Source organism: Pelobates fuscus, chromosome 10 (genome assembly GCF_036172605.1).
Source record: "Pelobates fuscus isolate aPelFus1 chromosome 10, aPelFus1.pri, whole genome shotgun sequence".
Taxonomy (NCBI): Eukaryota; Metazoa; Chordata; class Amphibia; order Anura; family Pelobatidae; genus Pelobates; species Pelobates fuscus.
In genome coordinates, this window is record NC_086326.1 from 106,718,069 (window position 1) to 106,731,790 (window position 13,722).

At 39.9% G+C, this 13,722-nt stretch overlaps 1 protein-coding gene across 2 annotated transcripts in view; it reads right to left on the reverse strand.

The window, feature by feature from the left end:
• Nucleotides 1-7,632: 7,632 nt before the first annotated feature.
• The window catches only part of OSBP (oxysterol binding protein), a 72,887-nt gene continuing 66,797 nt past the window's right edge, over nucleotides 7,633-13,722 (reverse strand). For both annotated transcript variants that reach the window (XM_063434775.1, XM_063434774.1), the window contains exons 9-14: nucleotides 10,965-11,085; nucleotides 10,753-10,856; nucleotides 10,563-10,658; nucleotides 10,136-10,305; nucleotides 9,826-10,046; nucleotides 7,633-8,749 (exon numbers count right to left, since the gene is read on the reverse strand). In XM_063434775.1, coding sequence (XP_063290845.1) covers nucleotides 8,607-8,749; nucleotides 9,826-10,046; nucleotides 10,136-10,305; nucleotides 10,563-10,658; nucleotides 10,753-10,856; nucleotides 10,965-11,085 — 855 coding nt within the window. In that variant the 3' untranslated portion in view covers nucleotides 7,633-8,606. The remainder of the gene's footprint in view (nucleotides 8,750-9,825; nucleotides 10,047-10,135; nucleotides 10,306-10,562; nucleotides 10,659-10,752; nucleotides 10,857-10,964; nucleotides 11,086-13,722) is intronic.

A 13,722-nucleotide genomic window follows, 5' to 3' on the forward strand; every position in this document is an offset into this window, starting at 1 on the left:
AGAGACAGAGGGGGGGTGGAGAGAGAGAGACAGAGGGGGGTGGAGAGAGAGAGACAGAAGGGGGGTGGAGAGAGAGAGAGACAGAGGGGGGGTGAATAGAGAGAGACAGAGGGGGTGAATAGAGAGAGAGACACAGGGGGGAGTGAAGAGAGAGACAGAGGGGGTTGAATAGAGAGACAGAGGGGGTGAATAGAGAGAGAGACAGAGGGGGGTGAATAGAGAGAGAGAGACAGAGGGGGTGAATAGAGAGAGAGAGACAGAGGGGGTGAATAGAGAGAGAGAGGGGGTGAATAGAGAGAGAGACAGAGGGGGTGAATAGAGAGAGACGGGGGGTGAATAGAGAGAGAGGCAGAGGGGGGTGAATAGAGAGAGAGAGACGGGGGTGAATAGAGAGAGAGAGAGAGAGAGACGGGGGTGAATAGAGAGAGAGAGACAGAGGGGGGTGAATAGAGAGAGAGAGACAGAGGGGGGTGAATAGAGAGAGAGAGAGACAGAGGGGGGGGTGAATAGAGAGAGAGAGAGACAGAGGGGGGAGAGTGAGACACAAGGGGAGAAAGAGGGGTGAATAGAGAGAGACAGAGGGGTTGGGAGAGTGCCACAGGGAAAGGAGGGAGAAAGAGACAGAGGGGGGGAGAGTGAGACACAAGGGGAGAAAGAGGGGTGAATAGAGAGAGACAGAGGGGGAGGGAGAGTGCCACAGGGAAACTCTAGCCCTGGAGCTACGGGCTAGAGTTCACTCTCACCACTGCGACCACCAGGGATTCCTGGTGGTCCAAGTGGTGAGAGTGAACTCTAGCCCCATACAAACACTGCCCACACACACCATACACATTCACACACATTCCCCTACACACACAGCCACCCATACACACATTGCCCCACGCACCCTACACACTGAACCTTTCACACACACATTGCACCCCTCACACATTGCACCACTGCTCCTATACCCTACTACAGCCCCATATCCCAGCAGACCCCAGGTAAGTTGTCAAACTGTACTTAAATGGTTTGACTACTTACTCTGGGAGCGGGTCCCGGCACTCCTGGCACCATACCCACTACACAGAGCAGTAGTGGTTATTGTGCATGGATTATTTCTTTAAATAATCTATAGGTGCCCCTCCTGAGACCAGGCTCTGGATCCGCCACTGATTTATATTATATATATATATATATATATATATAATTATGCCTATTACATTTACACATATATTAATGTACATTTATATATGCATAATACACTAAGAAATGTCATTGATATGTACAATATGTAATAAGCAGATATTGGCCCAGTCTTGTTGCTAGGTGCATAATCCAGCACAATAACATATTTAAAGTGAAGAGTGCACCCACAGGACCTCAAAATAAACAAGATAACGTCATTTTTTACAGTTGTGCCCTACATACATTCACCATTTCAGTCCCATTACCAAGCTTTCCTTAATATGTCATGGTAGTTGGACTGAAACATTGGTTATATGCAAAGGCACGTCTGCTTAAAATAAATCTGCACTCTTTTTTTTTTTAGCCTATATGTGCTTTTTTCACGGAGTAATAATTTTAATTTTAAGTTCTCTTTTCTAACTCTGTATCTGCACACTATGCTGGCGCGACGCATTATGGGGCTGGTAAATAATTTTTTTCCAGGGCTGCTTTTAATTCCCAGTCCGGCCCTGCTCTGAAAAATCCAATGCCAATGGGAATAAATGCCCCTGGGTTAATAAGAACCAAGGCAATTCCCAATAGAGAAGGAATCCTCAGGGAAATAGGAGATATGGAAACAGAAACAACCAATCTGCTTCCAATAACTCCCAACAGTCTCAGCCATCCCAGCCAAATTCTAATGGGCAAAGACAAAACGGCAATGGGGGAAATAATTTGCGTCGTCTGGTTGGTCAGTTGACAGACCAGATGGGCAAATTAATGGAAGAAATAACAAAGATTAACCAAGTCTTTGCTATCAATCCTTTTTTTAGGGACAGCTTCAATTGCAGAGCTACCTGTGCAACTGCAGCAGCAACAAGTGCCGCAGCAAATATAGCTACTGTAACTAAACAGGCTAGGTTATCAGTAGATGTAATTCCTAACCCGGTTTCCTTTCCAGGTACTAACAATCAAATAAACAATAGTTGTGTTAGGAAACCTATTGCCTATCCCGTCACTTCACTTCCGGGTGAAGGAGGCGCAACGTCTTCCTCTGCTTTTTCATTTCAGCCAAAGGCTAAAATAGCCCCAGCAGCCCCAAGTTTCCAGGATCCAGCCCTGAAAGGGTTAACTGATGAGATGCCGACCACTAGTTCCCGCTTGACAGTTCAAGATATTCCTAAAAAGGATGGGCCTGTGGGTAAGACTGAGCATTCCTCAGTACAGGTAGAAACTACTGCTGTGACCGGTAATGTATGTAAAACGAGTAATATGTTGACACATTCTAAATTCTTATGTGAATTAGAAGAACATGAAGGAAGGTACTACATGTCTGTAGAAATACAGGATTCGCTACCCCAGCCTTTCAAAGGGTTAATAGATACTGGTTTACAAGCTACTATCTTATCCAATACCTACTTCCAGCAGGTAATGGTCTTAGCAACAGATAAGCCGAAGCTAAGAGATTTCCCCAATGCTCTGTTGAGTGTAGGAGGAAATGCACTTCATGTTATTGGCAATACCTGGTTAAAGTTTAAAATAGGTAACAAAACCTTTAGACACCTGGTGATAGTGGTAGATCTCCCCTATAACCGACTGATTCTGGGTATAGACATACTCAGAAGACTTAACACAATTATTGACAGTGTAAATGGAATTGTATGGTCGCAAGCTATGGTTCCTATAACCTATGAGAAATCACATGTACAATCTGATCGTAACTGCCATGTGATAGAAGAAAGACCTGACTCGAATGAGGTACATTTTAGGAATAGTACGTCACCTGACGTGACTATCCTGCAGGTGAATGATGCAATCGCACCTGTAGATGAGCATTCCGTAAGAATTGCTCCAGAGAGGATCCAGAATGTCTCTCTGGAAGGTGATGTTTTAACCATTTCTCTCCACAGGGATTATGTTGAATCTGTCGATCTGGCAGGTCATGCTCAATTCCTTGCCAGAATTGAAAGGGTTAATAACTTATTCTTTCCTATGCAAATAAATGACTTAGGAAGAAGTAGGAATGCAAAGCTCGACTTAAAGAGTGAGAACAGCTATATTAGCAGAAGTCTGTTAAAACAGATCGCTAATCCTAAAATGATCAAGTACGCTTCCCCACATGACAGGTGGATCCAGAACCTGGATGGCGAATCAGAGAGTCACAATGTGATAGCAAAATGTTTACTATCTATTTCCATTGGAAATAAGACAGTTAAAGGGACACTCCAGGCACCCAGACCACTTCTGCTCATTGGAGTGGTCTGGGTGCCAACTCCCACTACCCTTAACCCTGCAAGTGTAATTATTGCAGTTTTTTTTAGAAACTGCAATAATTACCTTGCAGGGTTAAGTCCTCCCCTAGTGGCTTTCTACTAGACAGCCACTAGAGGGAACTTCCTGGTCCCTAGCACAGATTATCTGTGCTAGAGCGTCGCTGGACGTCCTCACGCTGTGTGAGGACCTCCAGCGTCGCTCTATTCCCCATAGGGAAGCATTGAAATTAATTTTCAATGCTTTCCTATGGGGTGCGCCAATGCCGCGCATGCGCATTGGGACTCCTCGCCCGGTGGGCGGGATCAGTCTCGCCCACTGGCCGACGGAGGAAGAAGGTGAAGCGGCGGGGGAGGAGCAGGCAGCGACGTGGGACATGTCGCTGCCTGAGCTAAGTGACTGAAGGGGTTTTCACCCCTTCAGTAACCGGGGATTGGGGGTGGGAGGGAGAGGGACCCTCCAGTGCCAGGAAAACGGATTGTTTTCCTGGCACTGGAGTTTCCCTTTAAACATTTATTCCTAGTGATAGACGAACCTCGCTATCCGGTTTACATTGGCAATAATGTCATACATCGCTTTGCCATACACCTTGACCTGATTAATTCCAACTTGTGGACAAGGTTAAAAGGTAATCCTTGTATCCAAGTACCTGATGACATAACCATTCCCTAAGGGACAAGTAACTTTCTTTTACCCCTACAGGTCAAGGAGGGTCAGAGATTAGAAAACTCTGATGCCCTAATCTGTTTATCCAACAGGATACAACAATTAGGGATGGTGGTAACGCATACACCAATGGTAAGTATTGGCAAGAATCCCACTTATATAATGGTCAACAATGTTACACCCAATAGTGTTACTTTACCAAAAGGAACATTATTAGGTCTAGCATTGGATGCTGAGTACTATACATTTGGTTTCCAAAACCAAATTATAGGCCTCATCCCTGAAGAATACTTAACTGAGGACGAAATTGTGATTTTATTTATATGGAATACATTTCACTTACACGATAACGATCTTTGGGATCTGAGAATTGAAATAGTGGGCAATTCTCAACTGTTTACTATTATTATCCCATAAATATCCCCACAGGAGTCTACCAGACCAGGCAAGACCCAAGGTGCACACTGTGCAAAGAGGCCTCTGAGACGGTCCAGCACCTAGCAGCCGGATGCAAGATGTTAGCAGAAACAGCATACACTGAGAGACACAACCAAGTTGCTGGGATTGTGTATCGAAACATCTGTACAGAATATGGATTGGACCTGCCTAAGTCCAGATGGGAGACAGGGCTAAGATCCTGTGGGACTTCAAAATCCAGACAGACAAGCAAGTGCTGGCCAACCAACCCAACATCGTGGTGGTAGACAAGGAATGAAAGACTGCAGTCGTGGTGGATGTGGCAATACCCCGTCACTAGAACATAAGAAGGTGGAGAAATACCAAGGACTGAAAGAAGAACTAGAAAGGATGTGGAAAGTGAAGGCAGTAGTAGTCTCAGTTGTGATAGGAGCACTTGGGGCTGTGACTCCCAAGTTGAGGGAGTGGCTTCAACAGATTCCAGGTGGGACATCTGAGATTGCTGTCCAGAAGAGTGCAGTTCTAGGAACAGCTAATATACTGTGCAGAACCCTCAAAGTCCCAAGCCTCTGGTAGAGGACCTGAGAATGAGGAGGAATAAACATACCACCAGGAAGGGTGAGAAAATCTATTTTTTTAAATAAATAAATAAATAATATATATATATATATATATATATATATAGTCTACATGTATATTTATGTAAATTGATTTCTATGCTTTTACAAAAATGCTACCAGAATGACAAACATCTTTGCATGCCAGAGGTGTAATTAAGACATTAAAAATACTTAATGAGATTAAAATTAAAATCAGATTCTTCTCACATGCAAGTATTGGCCAATGCTTTCCTATGAGAAAACTGACTACTAGAGCAGGGGTTCCTAACCCAGTCATCAAGTACCCCCTAACGGGTCTAGAATTTAGGGATTACCCAGTTGTGTTTTAAGTGTTTTTTTTTCTTTCCTGGACTGTTGAGGGGTACTTGAGGACTGGGTTGGGAACCACTGTACTAGAGAACTATATAGTACTGAGTACTCAGAGGAAGCCCTACTGGCTGGCAGCATGGCAGCTAAAGTGCCTTATGAATGGGGACCTCCTAAACATGCCTAAACCACTTCAGAAAGCAAATGTTTTAGGCATTTGAAGTGTCTCTTTAATGGAAAGGAGTGCTGGATTAGACAAATCATTTTCTCAATTTTCTTATGTTGATGGTTTCTTTGATTTTCTGGGGGGGTGGTTGCTTGTTTTCATGTACTGGCAAAAACGTTTTTTATAGTTCCTATGTTTTTAACATATCTATACATTGTAGTTCCATTTGTAACGAAAAATAGTTTATCATTTACTGAGTAAGCTGTACTTTTATTTTGCGCTTAATACTTTTATACACACTGTGTCTTATGTACTAAACATAACAAAATAACTTTTACTTTGTATGTGTACTCCCCTCTGTTTTTTTTTTCTGAGAATTTCCATATTTTGTTTCACAAAATAAAAGATTTCCAAAATTTCTGGTTTTTTTTTTTTTTTTTTTTTACATATATAGTTATTACACATATAAGTAATTCTGTTTATTAGTATTAAAGTGGATCAAACAGAAAAAAAATAAAAACTGTGCTTTTCGCTTTCTATATAACCAAAAAGTTTCTGTTTAAAATGTTTTAATAAAACAGTTACCCTTTGTTATCCTCCTAAACGAGATGTGCATAGCCATAAGTAACAGTACTGCATTCATTAAAAGGGCACTGTCACTTCTCTGGCAAGTATACGATTGTTGGGAATTTTAAAATTAATTTAAAATTTTAGACCAAAAACACCGGGATTGGAAGCATAGCTGACTTTGATACTTTTTTCCAGTTCAGCTGCATTGGCCATAAATTTGAAATTTGCCTTCTGTTCCAGGCAATTCTTAATAATATGGATTGGCTCATTTCTCCTCTTCTCTGTATTTATTTTTCTATGCTTAGTACCAGATGCAAAAGAAAGACAGGGAGCTAAGATGAAGGAGCCACGTTGCATGGTGACAATTTTCACATTTAATTTTCACACCTTACAAATATATAATTGTTCATTTTAATTACAGAATAATTCAAACATAGTATTGCATTTCCTGACTATACCAAAGGTTACCTAAACCCACAAGCCATAAATAATTCAAGTTGGGGAAAACTAACCCAGGATCAAAAAATCGTGTGACCATTGATTGCACTTTTTCAATAAATAAGGTGGAACTGTGACAATCTTAAAATGTATTGATTCCCTATGTTCCCAAACAAAATGTTTAAAATCTTATGGTAGGTGTGGATCAACAATCCTAAGGTCTCCTGCCTATCAAATACATCTAAAAACTCAAATATAATAATAGATGCATAAACGTTGAAATAAGTTTATAAAAACAAATATTGACTTAAAAAATACCATTTTATTCTAAGTACACTTTTAAGGGTGATTTGTCTGCAGCTATGATCAGGATATACCTTGTGGTGGGGATAATACCTCTACCACCACTTAATAATAATAATACCACATCATTTGTAAGTAGGTATCCTTATTTATGTGCTATTCGAAGACCCCAGAATTAAAATATAACACCATTGAAGCCTTTCAGCAGTTTGCCCTACATAGTGACTGATCATCATCTGCATTTAGTCCCCGTGAGTGGATGGAAAACATAAACTTACACTTCAAAACAAAGAGCTATTTATCTCTTCTACATAAGAGTTTGAAATTTGTTAGTATATTTAATATTTTTACATTGACTAAATAAAACATAAGTACACTATCCTATACGGATTTGTTTTTGTTTTGAGGAATACACTTTTGTGTGAGCTACATGTTATTGTAGTTAACTTTGCTTTTGCGGATTTCAGAAAAGTGACCAGCTTTTGACTTTTTTTTGCTGCTTAGTTGTGTGTATAGTGATCGAATATAAATAGTTTTTGCATTGTGGGTTACATATAAAAGTAAATTTGTACTAAATTTACAAATCACGTTGCCTTACCCTTGATTTAGATCTGTAATGTAATGAATATTAATACGGAGAAGTTCATAAGAACAGTAAAATTTTTAGGGGGTCGGTACAATACTAAAATAAACAGTTGTGGGGTAAAAAAGAAAAAGAAAAAGAATCCGTTTAATGTGTCATATGATTTTTATTTAATTTAGTATTTGCACAGAGATTTAGAGAAGGGGAGAGACACGCATTGAGAGGTAGAGCGATAGGAGAAATGAAAATTTATACACACATACATTATGTGTGTATATATAGGTTTGCGTGTGTGTATATTGTATATACACACACACATATATGTATATATAATATTCACACACATACATACACAGACATACATACACACTCAATTTAGGATTATCTATAATTGTCTTGACAGCAAATCCTCAATTGTGCACCACAAAAAAAATAAAAAAGGGGGAAGAAAAAAACAAAAAGTAAAGAAATCATACCAAAGGTCTTCAAAAATGTTAACACCCTCTCTTTCACAAAATGTATTCACACAACACAAAAATCACAAAGAAATTAACTCAAACATAAGGCAGACAACACCCCCACCCACCCTAGTGCTCAGAGTGGGGGCTGTGAGATGGTTCAGAGGGCTAAGGGGACGCACTATGCTCTGCAGGTCTGGGAAAAATTGAAAAAAAAAATAAAAAAGTTAGACTCCTAAGAAATACCTCTATTCATGATGTCCTTTTTGATAAGGTAATTTTGGGAACATATTTTTGACACTGGGGGAATATATTGCAAGGCAAATTGCCATTTAGGAGTAGGTGTCATTTTATGGTCCTTTGGATGCTTAATGGTATACATCCCCAAGTGATGAGTATGTGCATACAGTGAGATATGTTCCTCATGTGAAGCAATGGTGAAAAACCACTGTTAATGTTTATAGTGACATATAAACCCTGCAAGACCTACAGAGTGTCACACTCCATTATCCCCTCATTAGCCAGGGACCTGCAGAGCATTGCTCTGTCCAGAGGAGTCAGGACTAGGGTCAGTAAGGCATCGCTGCAGGTAGAGGACGGGGATCAGTAAAGGATGGAGCAAGAGAGAATCTGGGAAGAGAGCAAGATGTTGCCAGAGTTCTTCAGAAGATGTCTGGGCAATTCCCCCATTCCTGACGTTCCTTGGTTTCCCAGTATGTGCCATTGCAAATGTGTGTCATCTCTTTGCTCACAGGATCCATCTTTCGGTCAAACCACATGGGCTTATATGTATCTACTGGAGACCCTGGGAGGAGAGCATCACAGTGAAGAATTAGGTAAATAAATAATATTAGCTGCTTATGGTTAAGAAACGATGCTACAATACTATAAACGGTTTCAAGTAAGTATTCTTTAACAGAAGGTCATCTACAATATACTCTAGACTACATGTCCTTTACAGCTTTTTAAAGAACAAATGTTATTGTGGAGGCAGTAAAACAACACAACACCTGTATATAGCAATATTCTTTGTATTCTGATTTGATCACCACGGGATATTCATGATGGAGATGTTTAAGAATTTTAGAATAAGGCTGTCTATTTCATTTACAAAGACATAATTGCCCCTGATTCTCTCCACATTCAGGACATTACTTTGTTAAAATATCCATCTAAAATCATCCTTGTATTCACGGATGTTGCCATGGGCGATTGTGCGCTGATATCTTTATTTAAAGGAGGAACGTCACTTGTCAGGAACTTACAAAAAAAAAAAACACCCGAAATCCCCTATAACGTGCGTTATGGTTTTATTTTAAACTTTATAGATAAGATTTAGCAAATTACATAACAATCCAATTTAAACAAGGCAAAGTTTAATTTCTACTCTCCTCTGTGTGCTTTCTCAATGCTTACTGACCAGTGCAAAGGACAAAGCATACAATAATGAATGAGAGAGTAAAGGTGAAGGCACCTGGTTCTAGGATAGATGGGTTTGGTTTTCTACAATTGATTACATTTGTTTCACATATCACAAATACATATCTGTTAAATATATAAATAAGTAAACATAATATTAAAAATCCTTATAAGTGACAGTTTCTCTTTAAAGTATTATTACTATTATAATACAATATTATAGCTATTATGTTACAAGACAGTCCGACCACAGCAGTCAATCCGGCAGATTGAACTATCCGCACTCCTACATATGAGATTACTTTAGCCTGACTTGCCCATGCGTATGATTTTAGATGTTAAAGAAATGACTTAAGCTTTAATGTTAAAATTTATCAACAATGACTTCATATATTAAGAATTTTCTATGCTTTTGAAGGGCGACTGTGGGGAAAAAAACATTTAGAATACCAGTTTACTTACCTTCTTCTCCAGCCCTCTCTCTTTCTGCCTCTCTTCTGCGTCTTGTGCTTCTTTGTTTCTCTTCAAGTCTCTGTTTTTCAGCATTGGCCTCATCCCAGTTACCGTTCTCCATAAGTCGTTGGTCTGGCCGTAGACGACTGTCTGTTGGGGCAGTGCCATCTTCAAGGGCATTTAAAGTAAGTGCCAGCTCGGAGAAGTAATACATGTATTCTGCATTTTTACTGTGAATATAAAAGAGAAGGGATAAAGAAAACCAAAAAACAAACATTTGTTATGGTACACAGAGGGTTTCAAGATAGCCTGTACTGACGGAAGAGGGTTCCTCCTCCACAGCAATGTCCTGCTCTCTGGAGCTTTATCGCCTCCATTCTCAGATCCACTTCCAGTAAGTGATGCTGGTGCACACTCCATGCGCTCGTCCCAAGTCCCCATCAGGGTATAATGTACTCTGCCAGCTGCATCCATCACCTCCCCAGTCACCTGGAATTAATATATATAGGAGAAGACAAGAAGAAACTAGATTACCATTTTGAAGACAAAGAATGGTATCCCTTCATTTTGGGGCACAATTGGAATTTGATTCAAACTGGGTTGTTTTAAATTTTTTCGAAAAAGAAACCATGTGTGAGGGGCTGAACTTGATGGACTTGAGCCTCTTTCAGTCCGTTTTAGAAGTGAACTATGTAGCAAATGTCGCATGTCAAATGAAAACTAAAAGAAGGTAGTCTCAAATTTACCTTTCGAGCCACATCTCGGGAAAAATAGCTATATGGTGCAAACTTGAGTTTACACTTATCGCCCGTCTTGTGATTGACAATCTCTATCTCTCCGGACTGCAGGGAAAAAAATAAGAGAAAACAAAATGTAAAAAAATAAAAAGTGGAAGAAAAACAAGAGTAAAAAAAGATTTGATTTGCATTATTTTACCTGGTCAATCCACAGTTTGCCAACAATTATGTTGTGAACAGTTGTGGTCACTTTCTTCCATGTATAATGATTCCCAGAGTTGTGAAATATACAGTGAATGGTACCTACGGAGTAACAATATGATTATAAAAATGGAAACAATAGCCAATTAAAAATCACTCCCACCTCTTCCCCTCATTGGCCCACCCCCCTTACTTATATCTTTCTCTCACCCAATGGCATGATGGAGAGATATTTTCCCCTAAATTTGCTAGTAATTTTTATCTCCTGTCGCAAGGTCCAGCCATGACGAGAGTCAGCATGGTGTGCAGCTGCAGGAGGGTGATGACTGACCTAAAGATATAAGAAGGTTTAGTTGTGCACAAGACCCACATTATCTCAACAGCTCCAGGACATAGCTTATTCTTTCACATTGCTTTCCTAGCTCTATACTTTATGTAATGTGCTGTAAAAAAAAAAAAAAAACGTATGCATTGCCATTGCTCTATGGTTCACATTGTTTACAAACCAATACATTTTTTAGAATAGGTCATCCACTATGCAAGGCTTGGCTCAGAAGACCTTGCAGAAGCTTCTTGCTCTCAGTACCAGGGGGGAAGATGCAGGGAGTAGTGCCCAGGTACAAAATCAAACTGATAGCAAATCATTTGACTGCTTATTATTAAAAGAGAATAACAGCTTAACCAGACGCAGGCTCTTCTGGAGATGGAAGCTCCTGCTATTGGTTGTTATGGTTATGTAGTATTCCTTTAAAGGACCACTATAGGCACCCAGACCACTTCAGTTCAATGAAGTGGGCTGGGTGCCAGGTCCATCTAGGATTAACCCGTTTTACTGTAAACATAATAGCTGCAGATAAACTGCTATGTTTACATATGGGTTAATCCAGCCTCTAGTGGCTTCTCGCTGTGATTTTCACAGTGAGAGGACACCAGCGTCCATAGGAAAGCATTGAGAATGCTTTCCTATGGACTGGCTGAATGCGCGCGCGGCTCTTGCTGCCCATGCGCATTCAGCCGATGACATCAGAAGAGGGAGGAGAGTCCCCAGCGCAGAGGGAGCCCGGCGCTGGAGAAAGGTAAGTGTTTAACCCCTTCCTTCCCCTTTAGCCCGGCGGGAGTGGGACCCTGAGGGTGGGGGCACCCTCAGGGCACTATAGTGCCAGGAAAACAAGTTTGTTTTCCTGGCACTATAGTGGTCCTTTAAAGCAAAAAAACTGAACTGTAGTTTATGTTTTTAGAGTTGTATTGCATTAACTACTGCAAAGCTCATCTCGCTGAATTCCTCTAGCTTTCCTGTCCCCAGTCTCCCTCTCCATTGTTCAATCAAATTTTTTGTAGAGAAGCAATTTATTTTACAGCTTTACCTGCCCGGAGTGCAGGTGTGTGCTCTGAGCTGGGTAGGGGAGTAAATTTAAAATAAATAGTCACTGGAGGGATCGCCCCAAAGGATGAGCGGAGTGAACACTACAGCTCATTATGCCTGTTGGGATGTGCACGCTGACGACAGACATTAATTTTGCACAGTTCTGGACTGCCCAAGTTGTTAGCCCTGAGCACAAAAGTGCAGATTCTCTGAAAGCGTAACGTTTCAAGCTGAAGTGGTGCATATACAGATTCCTACCACCATGGCCGCATCTAAAAGTAGAGGAAGCCATGGTAATTGGAGTAATCCATTAAGTAAATAAAAAATTTAAGAATTTAAAGTTATCTTTGTATGCCATGTGATACACAAACCAAGTGACAATGTAAACGGAATAATACGTTATCAATTATTCACATTCTTCCAGTGATATTTCAGAGATAAATGATTGAATTTCCTATAATTACATGTGCTATCAAATTTATATGGTTGAAAACACATGAAGAAAGATTTGAAAAAGTATATTTTTAACTTTCATCTTACTTTAAAATAGTTTTTATTATCCTCGATAATTTATAAATTTTTATTACTATTACTATGCTACAACTTAAACTTAAAGTGTTCAACTGTAAATGATGCAAGCTCCTCAATATTGTACAAGTCAACGCAATATTTTTTAATTACAGTCAGTAGTGTGGTATTTATCATACTGATATTGTATAACTTGTAAATTATTAAGCTACATGCGTTAACATTATTATTATACTTTTCCTTTCAGAGTCCCTTCTTTAAAAAGCCCATGGCACAGTATACTATTCTTCTTCTACTGAGAACCTGCCAGACTGGTTTAATGTTGTTTGGGGCTACGTGGGAGAGAACGATCACTTCGCTCAGAACCAGAAGGAAAGGTTTCTGGCGTCACCTTTGTACAGAATGAGAGTTTGACGCCATTCCTGTACCACATGAGCCTCAGCTTGCAGTATACGCCTTTTAAATGCTTTCTATTTAAAAAGTATAACAATATGCATAGTGTACTATTTTTCTCCTGTCTCTTCATTTTAAACATGAATGCTGAATACACAAACTTCAGGAAGTTGCCATGACTCGAGAGAGGCTATTCGAAAATCATATCCACACTTTTAATCTGAATTATCACAGACATATTATTTCTCACATGTGTGAATGAACTTTTGAATATCACTTTATGTAGATATATATATATATATATAATTTATGTATTTTCTCCCATTATATAAGTTGAAGCTAACTGCAGGAGTGTTCTTGGATATCTGGGACTTAATCGTGTCTAAACTTTAAGACAGTGCTTGCATAAATTGTTTCCCAGAAAACAAGATGTTACACCACATCCAAACAGCCTAGGAGTCACAATGCTTCATGAAGAAAAGAGCCAGGTAAACAGCAATGGCAGGGGGCAGTTGATGCACTCTATTGCAGGCACCAAGCATCCAGCGATTTCAGGTATTGCAATTTTTCTATGTAGATTTCTTTTCTCACACAGGCAACTGTATATTAATCAAGTGGCATTAAAGTAGTCTGCAGATTTTGTTTGCCACATTATGCTGAAAGCTGGTGCATTTTCATTCAAAT